Source organism: Mytilus edulis, chromosome 5 (genome assembly GCF_963676685.1).
Source record: "Mytilus edulis chromosome 5, xbMytEdul2.2, whole genome shotgun sequence".
Lineage (NCBI taxonomy): Eukaryota > Metazoa > Mollusca > Bivalvia > Mytilida > Mytilidae > Mytilus > Mytilus edulis.
In genome coordinates, this window is record NC_092348.1 from 880,661 (window position 1) to 897,179 (window position 16,519).

At 32.8% G+C, this 16,519-nt stretch overlaps 2 protein-coding genes across 2 annotated transcripts; both read left to right on the forward strand.

Moving 5' to 3' along the window:
* The first annotated feature begins 1,987 nt into the window (after positions 1-1,987).
* Positions 1,988-6,133, forward strand: LOC139522729 (uncharacterized). Its single transcript, XM_071316228.1, has 2 exons — positions 1,988-2,086; positions 4,223-6,133. Exon 2 carries the CDS (start codon positions 4,233-4,235, stop codon positions 5,910-5,912), a length of 1,680 nt encoding a protein of 559 aa, XP_071172329.1. The 5' UTR covers positions 1,988-2,086; positions 4,223-4,232; the 3' UTR covers positions 5,913-6,133.
* Positions 6,134-13,133: 7,000 nt separating this feature from the next.
* LOC139522730 (uncharacterized) lies at positions 13,134-16,058 on the forward strand. The gene is made up of 2 exons (XM_071316229.1): positions 13,134-13,209; positions 13,723-16,058. Exon 2 carries the CDS (start codon positions 13,937-13,939, stop codon positions 15,845-15,847), a length of 1,911 nt encoding a protein of 636 aa, XP_071172330.1. The 5' UTR covers positions 13,134-13,209; positions 13,723-13,936; the 3' UTR covers positions 15,848-16,058.
* Positions 16,059-16,519: the final 461 nt, after the last annotated feature.

Below are 16,519 nucleotides of genomic sequence, written 5' to 3' on the forward strand. Positions count from 1 at the left end.
CCATTGGGATGCCGACAGTCTGTTGAAAAACACTTCCTCTGAACGTAACAAATATGTTGTCAATCAAGAAATCAAGCATCTTGATAATATCGGTTTCAGAGAATTTTTTGTTTGAATCAGAATGGTTGTTTACAAAGTAGGATTTATCCCTCCCTAAGACAAGATACTTGTATCTACGTTGGCCATTCTTTTTTATGAAGCAAAGTAATACCAATTCTTTTAATTTGTCTTTTAGTTTGGAATGTGGAATACTTGTGTAAAGAGTAGAAAAGTCAAATGTTTTAATACTGTTACAAGATGAAAGAGATTTAGATTGTATGTTCTTTGGAATTTTTAAGTATCCACATCTGATTCACGCCACCTCTAGAATAGGCAGTTTCACAATAACATATGCGATATCATTTGTAAAACGGTTATTCCATAATGGTCAACCAACTACTGATGGCGTCCGTAAAATGTACGAAGGAATGATTTCAACTTCACCATTTTGAATCTTGGTTAAATAGCTTCCTGGTGAACAGCAACCCTCTTGAACTTTGGATTTTAACTGGCTGTCAGTGACCTCGAGTACTCTCAAATCGTATTTTCTTTTTAATTTGACATGTTGATACTATTTGTAATGTTGGTTTTTTTTTTGTTATTTTGTTATGTAATGTTAACTTGCTATAAAACCAGGTTCAATCCACCATTTTCTACATTAGAAAATGCCAGTACCAAGTCAGGAATATGACAGTTGTTATCAATTCGTTTGATGTATTTGGACTTTTGATTTTGCCTTTTGATTTTGGACTCTCCTTTTTGAATTTTCCTCGGAGTTCAGTATTTTTGTGTTTTTACTTTGTATCTAGTCTATACACAAGCTTTGATTGTTTGGAAGTACTATTAATTTTACTTTTTCGTACTTTTCTTACTTCTTACTTCTTACTTCTTTTATACTGTATTTATATCAAACTTCCGGCACCTGTCAAAGTTGATGTTTTTTTTCCTGAAATTGTTGAGCATTGCACAGCGGTATATTACTTTAACTTTAATTTGTCATCCCTTATTTTTATTAACTTTTAATTTATATTGTATCGTATATTAAATGCATTTGTTCAGTGTATGATCATTTGTGTTACTACGTTTTTTGATTGAGTTAAGCCATTCTGTTTCTTTCTATGTTGTGATGTTACACTATCGTTTCAGATAAGGGAGAAGGTTTTGTACCATTTAAACGTTTAATCCCGCTGCAATTGCTTGCACCTGTCCTGTGTCAGGAATCTGATGTTCAGTAGTTGTCATTTGTTGATATATATATAAATATCAAAGGTACCAGAATTATAATTTAGTACGCCAGACGCGCGTTTCGTCTACACAAGACTCATCACTGACGCTCTTATCAAAATATTTATAAAGTCAAACAATTATAAAGTTGAAGAGCATTGAGGATTCAAATTTCCCAAAAATTGTGCCAAATACGGCTAGGGTAATCTATGCCTGGGATAAGAAAATCCTTAGTTTTCGAAAAATTGAAATTTTTGTAAGCTTTCATAAGTGTTTCTCGTTTCTCGTGTTTTTTTTTTAATAGATTAGACCGTTGGTTTTCCCATTTAAAGGGTTTTACATTAGTAATAATTTGGGACCCTTTATAGCTTGCTGTTCGGTGTGTTCCGAAGAAGACCGTACCTTGAATTTTAATGGTTTACTTTTATAAAGTTTGACTTTGATGGAGAGTTGTCTACATACAGTCTCTTTTGTTGAAGGGAGAAAAATAAGAATTATGTATGTGACTCATTCTTTTGAAAGTTATCCGTTTTGTTGACGATGCTACTCTGTTATTCATGTTTTTGTCAAGAAAATAAGACCGTGTTTCTGTTTCATGCCCTATTGAAACCTATTTAAATCTTTGAACATTATATTGTAAGAATATAATTTAAATTAAAGTTATTTTACTATCAACAACAAAAAACTATTTAATGTCAACACGGTTCTGTTCACATGATATTATATGAATATTAATTCATCCTATATCATAAAATGAATGTCGTCAAAGGAGTGATATTATCATAGAAACTTAAGGAATATCAGGTCTAGGTGACAACTATAGGTAAGATACAAATTCAGATTTATGGCTAGAACGGCTTAAATTGTGTTATTTTTATTTATTAGATTAGATGATACCGATTTAAAATAAATCACTAATGTTGATTTAATAATGCGAACAGATATTGAAATATAGTGTGGAATCGCATTGCCATATTATTCCGAATGTATACAAAAAAGTAAAATCACAAAAATACTAAACTCTGAGGAAAATTCAAACGGAAAGACCCTAATCACATGGCAAAATTAATTGACAAACACATCAAACGATTGGACAACAACTATCATAATCCTGACTTGGTATAGGGAAATTTCAATAAATGAAATGAAATTTAGTTTGTGGTGATTACGTACTTTCTGGAAAGGATGAACGCCATATATACGCAAATATTACCACCAAATTCATTAGACGATATAAGATTTAGACATAACGGCCATGTCATATTTAGATGTGCAGATGTTTGAAGACGAGTGATTATTTTGTCAAATAGTTTCAAATTGGGAGGTGTTTTCGAAAATGATTAAGACTGACGAACGTCTGGCAATGAATGACATATCTGGGAAAATCTCAAATCGACCCGCTGCATGTCAATCACATATACCAAAGGACTTTTAGGAGTTTTGAATGTTCGATGGATATTTTTCGCCTCTACTTTAAATGAAACTCAACTCATCATAGATACCTAACATAACATCGGGTACGCATGGCGCTCGTTTCGTCTCCATGAGACTAATGAGTGGCGCTAGATTAAAAAAGGCATAGTCGAGACAGTGTTTTTAGATATTTATCTGCTGATTCAAGAATGTTATTAGTTGTAATATAGATACGGATTCTCCCTTATAAGTAAAGACAACAGTAGTATACCGCTGTTCTAAAGTCATAAATCAATTGAGAGCAGAAAAAACTCCGTGCTACATGTTAAACCCAAGGGAAAAACATCTCCTTTAAGAGGAAAACCTAAGAGCAACAGAAAAACTGAAGTGCAACAATTTTTTATAACAAATGCCATATTTCCGACTTGGTACAGTACATTTGAAAACAAAAATGGTGGGTTGAACCTGGTTTTATGGCTAACTAAATCTGCCGTTTATATGGCAATGTTAAAAAATATCGCTAAAATTACAACATTATGTGACAGAAATACAGTACAAACAAACGCAAGAATACTCATCACAAAGAAACGCACAAATACGTAATATAATGGTCGTTATCACATGAAAACCACAAAATAACAACGAATATCTTCCATTGACGACAGACAACACAGGACATCACAAACAGTGAAGTATTTTAGTAAGGAATATTTAATCTGGAAATCTATACAATTAAATGTAAAAGGTATTTTCACGATACTGGTTCAAACAATTATAATGGTATAGAATAAACTGATAAGTGTTTTTTATCAATAAATCTTAGATCTTTTTAAAGCGATAGTTTGTGGTTAAATTTCAAAAAATGTCAAGCGGTCTTGTGTCATTTAACATTTCCAAAAACATTCTTTTTTATTCATCATTTCTTTATGTTTTATACTTTTCATACAATAATACAAAAGTGATTCAAATTTCGATATGGTTGCTTTTGAATTTTTATTTACATATGATACGATCGAATGCATAATACGCATAAATATGGACCACTTGAATATAAGTAGGTATTTAATAAACAAATATGTTTGAACTTCATGACGCAAGCGGGACGGGATGAATGCATTATTAAAACATCACGCGTTATCAAAGTTGCCTATTTCATATTAATGATTTATCGTGTTTTCATTGCAAATTGGAACCTAACTCTTATAATCTATGAATCCAAAAATAAGGAAGAAAATACAATCGTGTAATATAGCTTCAATTTAACAAATGCTTTATCTAACATATCTGTCGCTGTTATTATCATGTTACAAAAGATGGTATAACTATCAAGTTTTGGTTCTATATCTTTTGTATGAGTTAAATACCCAACATACATTACGCTTAAAATCATCGAGATAGTATTGTCACAATAAAGTATTCCGCAATGAAGTTAATATTTTGAATAAAGATGTGGCATAAATCTGAATTCTGTGATTAATAGTTGATAGAAAGTCATCATTTGAACTAATTTACCTGGCTTATGTTAATACTAGTACTATTGTTTTAGGTACAAAAGTATGTCATCAGATATTCTTTGCGGACCCTGTGGTCGTACCGACAAACATGGAAATGCACAAGAATGGTGCTACAATTGCATGGAAGGTGTTTGTCATGACTGCGAGCAGGTTCACAGATACCGGAATGTCACTCGAGATCACAAATTAATACCAATTGACGACTTTCATGAAATAGAAAATGATTGTGTCAATATGAAATGTGATAAACATGGAAAAGTGTTTCACCTTTATTGTAAAACACACGACGTTGCTATTTGTGTTGACTGCTTGCCCTCACAACACAAACATTGTAATGCTTTCGTCATTTCTATACACGAAGCAGCAAAAAATGCAAAGAGATCTACAGCATTTGAAGATTTAGATGATTCAATAGGCAATGCTTTAGATGCAATTAAACATTTCAACAACAGTTGCAATGCAGCTGGGCGTAGTATTGAACTGCAAGAACAGACTGTCAAGAAATCAATTCGGGAAATGCGATTTAAAATTAACAAAAAGTTGGATGAAATTGAAAAAAAAATGTTAGATGAATTGTCAGAGCAATATGGAAATTGTAAATCAAAATATACAGAAGTCCTGAATCAGGTGAATAAAATGGATAAGAAAATACAGGGACTCCGAGAACAAACATCCCAACTGAAACATATCGGATCTAACATAAAGGTATTTCTAAGAACTCTTCAGCTCAACAAATTAATCCAGAACGAAGTACAAACCGTCAAATTGGTGACTACCACCATGCAGGAATACAAGTTCGGTGTTGAAATACATCCGAGACTTATTTCATTAGTAAATGATGTTGATAACTTTGGAAAGATTAAAGTTGATGAAAAAACCATGAGTTTGCCATTCAAGGATGCAAAGGTTGGCCAAGCTCAGATGGTACAAATAGCTGCGGATCAATCTTTTAATCGTACAAGGCTACAGTTGCGACAAAAGTTCAAACTCAATCGAAAAAATAATGTTTGTGCTTGTACAGTTTTGCAAAACGGCCAGTTATTGATTGCAAATGTCCATAGCTACGTGTATAGCGAAATAATGGAGTATAATGAAGATGGAAGGCATATCCGAGACATACCAGTACCTGGGAAATTGTTTGATTTGACAGTTATAGACAATAATCGCATAGCAGTTACATATGGTAATCATATGATGATAATGGATATCGAAAACAACAGGGTTGACACAAAAATAACCTTCGAACGGAGGTGTTTAGGAATTTCATATGAAAATAAAATAATTTATGCATTAGTCGTTAACGAAGGAATCGTGAAGTTTGATACGTCAGGGAATCGATTACACACCGCAGACTGTAAGTTTATTGATCCGGGAAATGTTTTCTGTATAACTACAACAAAAGACAGGATACATTGTACCGACTATTACAAAAATGAAATCTATTGTTGTAGTATGACAGGAAAATACATTTGGACATTTACTGACAAATTTCCTGTCGATACTCAAGGGATATCAGCTGACAGTGAGCACAACCTGTTTGTTGTCGGGAGAAATTCTAACCACCTGATAATGATAAAACACAATGGGACAGTCAGTAAGGTGTTACTTACTGAATCGGACGGTTTGAACAATCCAGTCCCCGTTCACTATAACAGAGATAATAAATTACTGTTGATTTGTAACGAATCAAATGAGGATGCGTTTTTGTATAGTGTTGTATAGATATTGGAAAGGAAATATGCATTTAATCTAATTTTATCTTTTTAACGTGGCGGAATTGATGTTAAATGTGTCTTTTAGAAAAACAGATAGAACTATTCAAACCAATCATTGCACGTTGGAAAGGAACATGCAACACTATAATCAAATCTTAGAGAATGTAGCGAAAAATAATCTGCTATACATACATTATGATATATCATTCAATAAATTATTTGTCTAAACAGTTTATGTTGCAGATTCGAGAATTTGATGTTTAGTAGTGTCGTTTGTTGATGTGTTTCTCGTTTCTGTTTTTTTTCATATATAGTTTACCGTTGGTTTTCCTGTTTAAATGGGTTTTTTTTTTGCGCCTGTCCCAAGTCAGGAGCCTCTGGCCTTTGTTAGTCTTGTATTATTTTTAATTTTAGTTTCATGTGTATAATTTGGAGTTTTTCATTATCACTGAGCTAGTATATATATTTGTTTAGGGGCCAGATGAAGGACGCCTCCGGGTGCGGGAATTTTTCGCTGCATTGAAGACCTATTGGTGACTTTCTGCTGTTGTCTGTTCTATGGTCGGGTTGATGTTTCTTTGACACATTCTCCATTTTCATTTTCAATTTTATTACGCTTTTTAAAAAATTTTTGGGCCCTTAAATGTTTAAATTCCGGTGTGAACCAAATTCCGTGTTGAAAACCAATCAAAGTATACTTTTACATATTGTGACTTGGTTGGAGAGTTTTTCCATTGGCATATATCTATTAAGCTTGTTACAAATTATGAGACGTAGTGTGATTACCAATGAGAAAACCAGAAATCAAATCAAGTAAATTTAATCAATTGGAAAGAACCGTGCGGCGGCAAAAAATGAAAGCTATAAAAACGTCATGAAGCAATTCAAACAAATTACATCAAAACAACTTACGTAAATATATAAAAATATGAAGATGTGGTATGATTGCCGTTGAGACAACTCTCAACAAGAGACCAAATTACACAGACATTAATACCTATTGGTTACCGTGAGGCCTTCAAAAATGGGCAAAGTCCATACCACATTGTCAGTTATAAAAGGCCACGAAATGAAAAATGTAAATTATTTTAAACGGAAAACTAACGCCTTTATTTATGTGAAAAATAATGAACGAAAAACAAATATGATATACAACAACAAACAACAACCACTGATTTACAGGCTCCAGTCTAGGGACATGTACATACAGAGTCTGTTGGATTGATATCGTTTGAATGTGCACAAGCTGAAGCACACATGATAGACATGAACCAATTACAATCACCGAAAAAAATATTCTCCTGACTTGAGTTAGGGTCATCAAGAATGTAGCGGAGTTGAACATGGTTATGAGCGCTCGAACCTCCCAGTGTTTTAATAGTAAGAAAAGATATAAAAAGAATTGTAAAATATTAATAACAATTGGCTAAACTTAAAAGATCCGAAGGAAAAAATGTTAACACAAATACCGAATTCCAAATGCAAAGTCCACAAAAACGACAAAATCAAACTTTATCAACCAACAGAACGATTGAAAAACAATTGCTATGTTCCTGGCTTGGTACATGCTTTTTCTGAAGAAATGTGTGTTAGACCTAGTTTAAAGATAGCGGAATCACCTTTGTGAATAGTTCGATGCGAAATTAGATGAGCAACTCAAACAGACATATAAGATAAATTCGACAACAATTGGGATCTAGCAGACAAAACTGTGCATACATAAGTCGCAGACAAGCAACACAACTGACTTCAAAATAAATGAAAAAAACATTTAAAGATCCTATAACGAATCTAACAAAAATGTTGCTGTAGTTGATAGTTAATCTGCTATCTAGTCGATGGTATATTGACAAAGAAGTCGATAAAAACACATTTGATAGTACAAAAGAGGGTCGAAAGATACCAGAGGGACAGTACAACCGCATGTTTTATACACTGTATAGATAAAAATTAAAATAACAAAAATACTGGAATCAGAGGAAAATCAAATCGGGAAGTCCCTAATCATGGCAAAATTCAAATTACAAAACACATAAAAAACGAATGAACAACAACTGTCATATTCCTCACTTAATACAGGCATTTTCAAAGTTAGAAAATGGAAGATTTAACCTGGTTTTATAGCGCTAAACCTCTCATTTTGTATGACAGTGTCATCAAATTCCGTTATATTGACAGTGATGCGTGAACTAAACGACATAATAAATAAAATAGTCAAAATATTGGTACAGCATTCATCATCGTGTTACAATTTTGAAAAGAACAATTGCTTCGCTTGTCTGTATTTTATACGTCACATATTTTTGTCGATCAATGTTTATACAAACAATTTTAAAATTTCACATAGGCAATGTTAGCATATATATATAGGGTTAAAAATTAAAATATGTAAGAATTAATTTCAGAAATAGAAATTTCCGACCAACCAACTTGTGATGGCGGCTGTACCATTTTTAAAGGGATGACCTCAATTTGACTATTAGAACTTCCTGGTTTATTATATGGCTTGTAAGCAGTAAACCTCTCAAGAAAATCATGATAGAAAATACCAGCTCTCGAATAAAGTATAAACTGGGAGATGTATGCTACGTTTATAGCACTGCATTTGTAGTTAGTAAATATATGAACGTGCAATTACATCCAAATGACTGATAGATGATAGTGTAACTAAGGAATGAAAGGTATATAAGTCTGTACAATAACAGGCAATTACTTTTAGATTGTTTACTCCATATCCGTTGATCAAACCACCTATTTTAATCCTCCACAGGACTATGAGGAAATACTTCGATTCCAGTACATTACTTGGAGGAAAATATTTATACAAGAGTTTGAATAATGTGTTAAATGAATTACACTTAATGGATACGTTTTTACATGAGGCTTATGAATATTAACAGACAAAGTTTTATTATATTCAATACGACGATAGATGAAGAAAAATGAACAATTGGAGGAGTAAATTAATGAACACCCCAAATTAATTCTACAATCATTTGAAGGTTTTATAAACGTACAATGTAATGAAACTGATAAAAAGGTCAACTCCGCAGCCGGCACCATGGAACTCCTTTTCTTTATCAAACGCAATCAATATACTGTACTATCTCTTACCACTTCTTCACAAATTCACTTATAGACGCTAGGGAAATATAGAACCTTCAATAACTATTAACATATTGCTCCTCCTTGCGTTCAGATAACTTGTTTCACATATAAGGCATTTCAAATACATCACCCCCTAGTTTTTGGTGGGGTTCGTGTTGCTTAGTCTTTAGTTTTCTATGTTGTGTCATGTGTAGTATTATTTGTCTGTTTGTCTTTTTCATTTTTAGCCATGGCGTTGTCAGTTTTTTTTTTTGATCTATGAGTTTGACTGTCCCTCTGGTATCTTTCGTCCCTCTTATTTTATGTATTACAGCGGCCTGTTTCACAAACAAATCGACGAAAGGGATCGAAAATTATAAGTCGACTTTTAGGGAATATTTGTTTCAAAGATAATAGCAGATATGTTACTTATGACGTAACTACATCCTTTTCTATAATGTGACCTACCTAATTATACTTATTTCCGCGTTTTGCAATTTGTTTATGGTTTTTTAAGATAATATTTATTTGAAACTTGAGAGAGAAAAAAAAGTGACTATTTCCTTTTAACTAATTGGCAACAGTAATTCTACAAAAGAAGTTGAAAAACGCCTCCATTTGAATTATTGCCAATATATTTTTTAACAAGGAAGAAAACTATACCTAGGGAAACAACATCTTGTTATATCAATTTCCCAAAATTATCACATTTAAAAAAAACAATAGTTTTAAAGTAAAAAAAAATCACTTTATTATTTGAACTCTGGTCTGGTATAATAGTAGTTTTTGTAAAGTAAATATTTTCTTTACATGATATTCAACACATTTTGTGTAATCATTGTTTTCAAAATGAGACAGTCATGATAGAAATCTAAATACTGCTATCAATCATTTTAACTTTTTAAATGTAAGAACTCTTTGGTGTAAAAATCTCATCTCTAAAAAGATTTTATGCAATATTTCTCGTTAAGAACAATTTAATCGGTATTGTTTAAGAAACCGATACCACTTACAATTTCTACCTCATAATTTGTTTTTTTGAGGTATTATAAATAATCATCCAAAACGACTTCCTCCGTACAAAACTTAAAGAATTTTCTTAGTGTATGTCTGATATAAGAAAATCCTTAGTATTTCGAAAAATTCAAAGATTTGTAAACAGTAAATTTATAAAAATGACTATATAATTGATATTCATGTCAACACCGAAGTGATGACTATTGAGCTGGTGATACCCTCGGGGACAAAACGTCCTGCAGCAGTGTCATCGATCCAGTTGTGTAAATAGTTATCAAAGGCACCAGGCTAATAATTCAATACGTCAGACGCGTTTTTCATCTACATAAGACTCATCAGTGATGCTCAGATGAAAATAGTTATAAAGCCAAACAAGTACAAAGTTGAAAAGCATTGACCCAAAATTCCAAAAAGTTGTGCCAAATACGGCTAAGGTAGTCTATGTCTGATATAAGAAAATCCTTAGTTTTTCGAAAAATTCAAAGATTTGTAAACAGTAAATTTATAAAAATGACTATATAATTGATATTCATGTCAACACCGAAGTGCTGACTACTGAGCTGGTGATACCATCGGGGACAAAACGTCCTGCAGCAGTGGCATCAATCCAGTGGTGTAAAAAGTTATCAAAGGTACCAGGCTAATAATTTGATACGACAGACGCGCGTTTAGTCTACACAAAACTCATCAGTGACGCTTAGATCAAAATAGTTAAAAAGCACACACAATAGTAATGAAATCAGGTACGGCTAGGAAATTGAAATTATCTTGTAGAAAAGTAAAATTACCTTAAAAGGATTCGCCGTGTTAAACATTAAAATCTTCCAACTTATCCCTAAATAGTTTGTATTGTAGACTTTCTCTATGTGTATTTTTCGTTATTTATTTTTCTGTTCTTTCCCACATCTGAATAAGCAAATACTTTAATTCAAAAGGATTCAGATAGAAACATTTGCCAGTTATACACTGAATCAATACAGCTACTAAAGTAGTGTAAAACGGTATAATTAAAATACTCTACTTCCAGGTATACAAGAAAAGGGGAAGTCCATAACACTGAACAAATCAAATGGTTTCAATCAACGAAAATGGTCAACAAGAGTGCACACGCTGAACTGTCTCGCCTTCTTCACTAATCATTGATATTATGTTGATAGTCCTAAATATAAAGCTTTATTACAACTGTCACATAAACTCAACATTAACAAAAAAAACAAAAAAACATTGATCAATGAACCATGAAAATGTGGTCAAGGTCAGATGAACCATGCTAGGCAGGCATGTACAGCTAACAATTCTTCCTTATAACAAATATAGTTGATCTATTGCTTATAAATTAAGAAAAAAAAAAAAAAAACACAAATACTTAACACTTAGCAATGAACCGTGAAAATTTGATTTTAAACATATTTTATTCATTATGATATGAAAAGGATTGAGCAACAGGCACAGTCATAAATTTTACGGACGCCATCACGAGTTGGTTGACCGTTATGGAATAACCGTTTCACAAATGATATCGGATATGTTCCTTACGTCGTAACTACAATCGCCTTCCCTTTCGTGAATGTGACCTACCGAACTAGACTATTTACCGGATTTGTAATCACATAAACAACACGACGGGTGCCACATGTGGAGCAGAATCTGCTTACCCTTCCGGAGCACCTTAGATTACCCCTAGTTTTCGGTGGGGTTCGTGTTGTTTATTCTTTAGTTTTCTATGTTGTGTCATGTTTACTATTGTTTTTCTGTTTGTCTTTTTCATTTTTAGCCATGGCGTTGTAAGTTTGTTTTAGATTTATGAGTTTGACTGTCCCTTTGGGATCTTTCGTCCCTCTTCTATAAAAGCTCTCTCCATATAACATGGTCAGGGTATAATTCAATTATAACAACTGTATTTACAATAATGCAATATAGTGGAACATGCATGCTACTTATGAGCACACACGAGCAAATATATGTTTACCATATTTACAGTGTTACTTTCTAAATGCAAAGTATATTTAAGTATATATAGGCAATTACTCATTATGTATTCAAGAACCTGGAAACATGCAAATGACTTTATAAGTCATTAGAAATATATATATGGCTTGAAACCGGAACACTTCAAATAACACGGCAAACGGAAAGGTTTCGAATACATTTCAGTTTTGCAGTCAGTAGTATCATTACGTTTTTTAATATCGTATTGTTTATGATTGCGGTTTTTATCCAACGCAATCAAAGGTTCGATCGTTGTTTTCAATTTAGACTTGTTTATATTTGTTTTGTTTGGGCTTGTATTATACTTTCCCTCCGGTTTATATAATCTGTTCATCCTATTTCGACTCTTTAAAATTCAAGAGTCTATCCTAAGTTGAGGTAAATTATATGGCATTCCAAATACGATTTCGATCCGTAAAAGCATTGAAAAGACACATGAGAAATTTATTGTCGAAATCCGGATATGGTGAGAAAAAATAGCACCTCATGTTTGTGGTTTAACATCTTTGCCGCAAGTTTATTGTTTTTTTTGTTTGGTATTAATATTTAGATCCATTTGTTAAATCTTATCTGATCAATTTATTTGGCAATCGTTAATAGCAGTCAGCAGGGTTAACGAACATCTGTTATTCAACCCGTTAGTCAAATGCGTTTTGTTAAATTTTACTTTTTCACTTTTTTTTGTCTTTTGAAAAATGTTGCTGGTGCTGTTTTTAGACCCCCTAACAAAACTTGTTTCACAGGCACCCGCACAAAATGTCGGTATCTTGTATCATTACTACAAACTAGTTACATACGTTTTTATTTCCACAAACCCGTCTGTTAATTTAGATATAACACAACTTCAGTGCAATTAAGAAATATATATTCACAGTTGCCTGTGATTTCATGATATCGCTTTTACCATTTGAGTGATAACCCAAATGCATGTGTTCGTTGTTTAATATTAAACATATATAAATAATAAACGATTCTCAATTTGAATTAAAAAAAAAACACTTTTTGTTTTTGCTTCGCAGCATGAAATGTACATTTTATATTTGTTTTGTTATTAACTATATGCACGAATGATAATCCAATATTATTGTAAAAGGTATTTTTAAATGACACAAATAAACTTAAACTGCTTTATTCCTGAGCATGCGTTTTGCCTATGATCCAAAGTGAAAGTTAGGACAAAAAATGACATAATATTGTAATGGATACCAACGGTATGTATTATTTATATTATATCTGTAACATAAGTTGCTTAATTATAACTAAACTCACAAAATAAACCTTCTGTGAATGGAATAAATCAAATGCATATAATAAGTCATGTTGTTTATAGTTTAGTGAAGTGATATTCGTCATGGTGAATAATTCCGGTACAGTATCTTATTTAAAATGACAAACATAATTCAGCATAAGAATTGACACCAACGTGTATGTATACAACGGAAGCTAACTTACTATGCTGTTTCAAATAATCCCTTTACAAAACAAAAATAGCTAATTGTATTTATAGAAACATCTAGCACTATTTTTTTTGGTTACAAAATCAATATTATATAACAGTACTTCTGTTTAATTGATGATATATGATAAAGAAAATGATGATCAAACCTGTTTTCATAGCTAGCTTATCCCCTCTACTTGTTCGACAGTTGTGAATAGATCCATTATATTCATATATTATAATATATGAACATATTTTTATTGAGTTTTCATTCCTGTAATTTTAGATCAAGAAAAATTAGTAAACTGCTCAAAGGGCATTTACCAACTTTTTGACACCGGAGGATGGGGAAGAAAAAAGGAACAACGGCAATCGGAAGTATTGTTTATGGAATGGGCCAGTGCTGTTACTGGTAAAGGTGCGAGGTTTAATTGTGGTGGATTTGCAGAAGGATCAGAAATGGGTGGTAGCGACAGAGATTTAACTGTGGTAATCCAAATATGGTAGTTTTGGTCAATGATAGTTCTGAGATAAATGATAGTCTAGTACCCGGTCATACAGTCTTCCAAATGTGTGAAGAAGGTCATCGTTCTTGTTACGCAGAATTGAGACTTGAAACAGCGGAGACAGCGGAAGTGAACTTAGTGGCATCTCAAACATGCAGTTTAAGTCAACTTCTAGAAGTTTTTCCGGATGGATCAAAGTATATTACTAGTAAACTGGTAGTGGAAAAAGTATTAAAAATGATGCGCAATATTCGTTTGAGAGATGCAATATCGGTTGATATAAATGGACCATGTGGTGCCTACAAATTTAGTGCCGGGGATTTTGGAACAGGTTTCGAAGATAACGTGTACGCTATAAAAGGAAGTGCATGGCCTCCAACTGCAACTGAATGGTTACAAAGATCCAGACGTTTTGATTGGCCCTCGAATGATGTTATACACCAAATAGCTGATTTAGGGTGTTTTTTTGTGCCTTTGGGGGATATATATTCTGATAATCAACACAGAGAATGGCGAATGTCTTTTGTTCTTGCCGAGAGACTTTTGATCTGGAACCTAAATGAAACACAAAGTTACTGCTACCTTATTCTTAAATTATTTTTGAGAATGAACAAAAAAATAACAAACACTATTCTAGATAGTTTCATGATAAAAACGGTGTTATTCTGGGTGGCTGAGGAAACAGAAAAGTCATCCTGGAAAGCTGAGAATCTTATATTTTGCTTAGAGGCATGTATGAAAAAACTGTTGTACTTTCTACAGAAGAAAGAATTACCGCATTATTTTGTTAAAAACAACAATCTTCTTCATGGAAAGATGGGTGATGGGGATAGAATTTACGCGATCGAAGTAAAAATCGATTCAATGTTAGGTAATTTGACAACATATGTACATGAACTAGTTGGCATTATATGTAATGGTTCGGATTGCATTATTTGCAATGACATATCATTATCTGACATGTTTCATATAGACGTGTTGGATGGATGGCTGACCAGATATAGTCTTCATTTGCCAGTATATGCGAACACTCTTCATCTGTTTGAACTGGCCATGTCGTTTTTCAGCATAGCAGATATAGATGTTATCCAGGAAAACTTCGAAAACATTCCTCAAACCATTTTAAAAGAGCATGTACAGCTAGCATTCCAAATTATTTACAGTCGACTTGGCTTGGGATTGTATAAGCATTACTTGACAAACGAAACTGTTAGGGATGGCAATGTGGAAGTGGACTTGTTAATAGAAGTGGAACGGCTTCTTCGTTTTGGTTTGGAGAAAGATGCCATGACCGGTAAGCTTCAGCTGGTGACATTTTTTATTAAATGTGGTAGATATACTGATGCAGAAGATATTATAAACTCAATTTTCGAAGAAAAAGTGGTACTCTATGAAGGACTTCCATTGAAAGGAGGGCTTTATAAATTTGCTGGACTGGGTGACCAAGGACCTCAGACAACAATGGCTGAATTGATAGAATCGCCATATATCAAGATAGCTACCGACCTTTATTTCCGAATTGAAGATTGGGAGTATCTCCCTGATGCGTTGGCCCACGAATGCCTCTGTTACTTGGGAAGTATATCAGAACAGTTCATCGGACATTTGGTCGCTGTTAGTCCAATGGTATATATGTATTTTTTGTCCGTTCTAATCTATGTACATTTCAAACGTGCTGATGTTTTGAACGTAATTGCGAATTTAGCAACTCGTGTAGAATCAGAACAGGGTACAGAAATGTATCAAATTGGATTGAATTTGTTAGGATATTGCCATGGATTAATAGGACAATATAGCAACGCTATATATTACTTCCAAAGATCATATAAAGAATTACCTACAACACGTAATCCATGTCTGCTATATAGCTTAATGATTATACATAAATGTAGTGAAAACATTTAGATTTTCTGAATCAAAATTTCAGTGTTTTGAGTGACATTGTTTCATGTTATCAAGACATCATTATGAACTGGATCGAAGACAAAAAATGTCCTTAGATGAAATACATATTTAATCTTTATCTTAATCAAAAGAAGGAGTCTTTCGTGATATCAAAATGTAAAAAATACAATTATATACACATTGAAATACAAGAACATGTACAGAAAGAAAAGTTGTTTAACTGTTGTCTTTCCAAACATGACAAATGTTGCAGTTTTAATTGTGACATCACATAGGTATCCATTGCCTATCATCCATGGCTTAGTTAAGACTCGATCAGTGTTGGTTCAGAGCCAGGAACATATGTTATTCCAAGGTTCTCCTAGTCTTTAATCAACATTTCAGTTCAAAAGCAAAGCGTATTTACCATTCATAACTCTCAATCATGGAAACAAATTGTAAATGAAAACAGCAAATTCAGACATATATCAAAATATCTTTTCAACTATTAAAAATATCTAGATTAAGAAACTGTAACCAGGGACTTTCTATACTAACGTCCCTGCTGTAAACAACTATATCTTTATGTGATAATAAAACAAATCTGTGAAATAATTTTTTGAGCCTGTGTTCCCCATCATCGTTCCCTTGATGAAGTTTTGTTGCTTACAAAAAGCTATTGAACAATAACAA

Bases quoted from the DNA above. Each gene is read 5' to 3' on its own strand.
- LOC139522729 (XM_071316228.1), top strand. From the start codon at position 4,233: ATGTCATCAGATATTCTTTGCGGACCCTGTGGTCGTACCGACAAACAT.
- LOC139522730 (XM_071316229.1), top strand. From the start codon at position 13,937: ATGGTAGTTTTGGTCAATGATAGTTCTGAGATAAATGATAGTCTAGTA.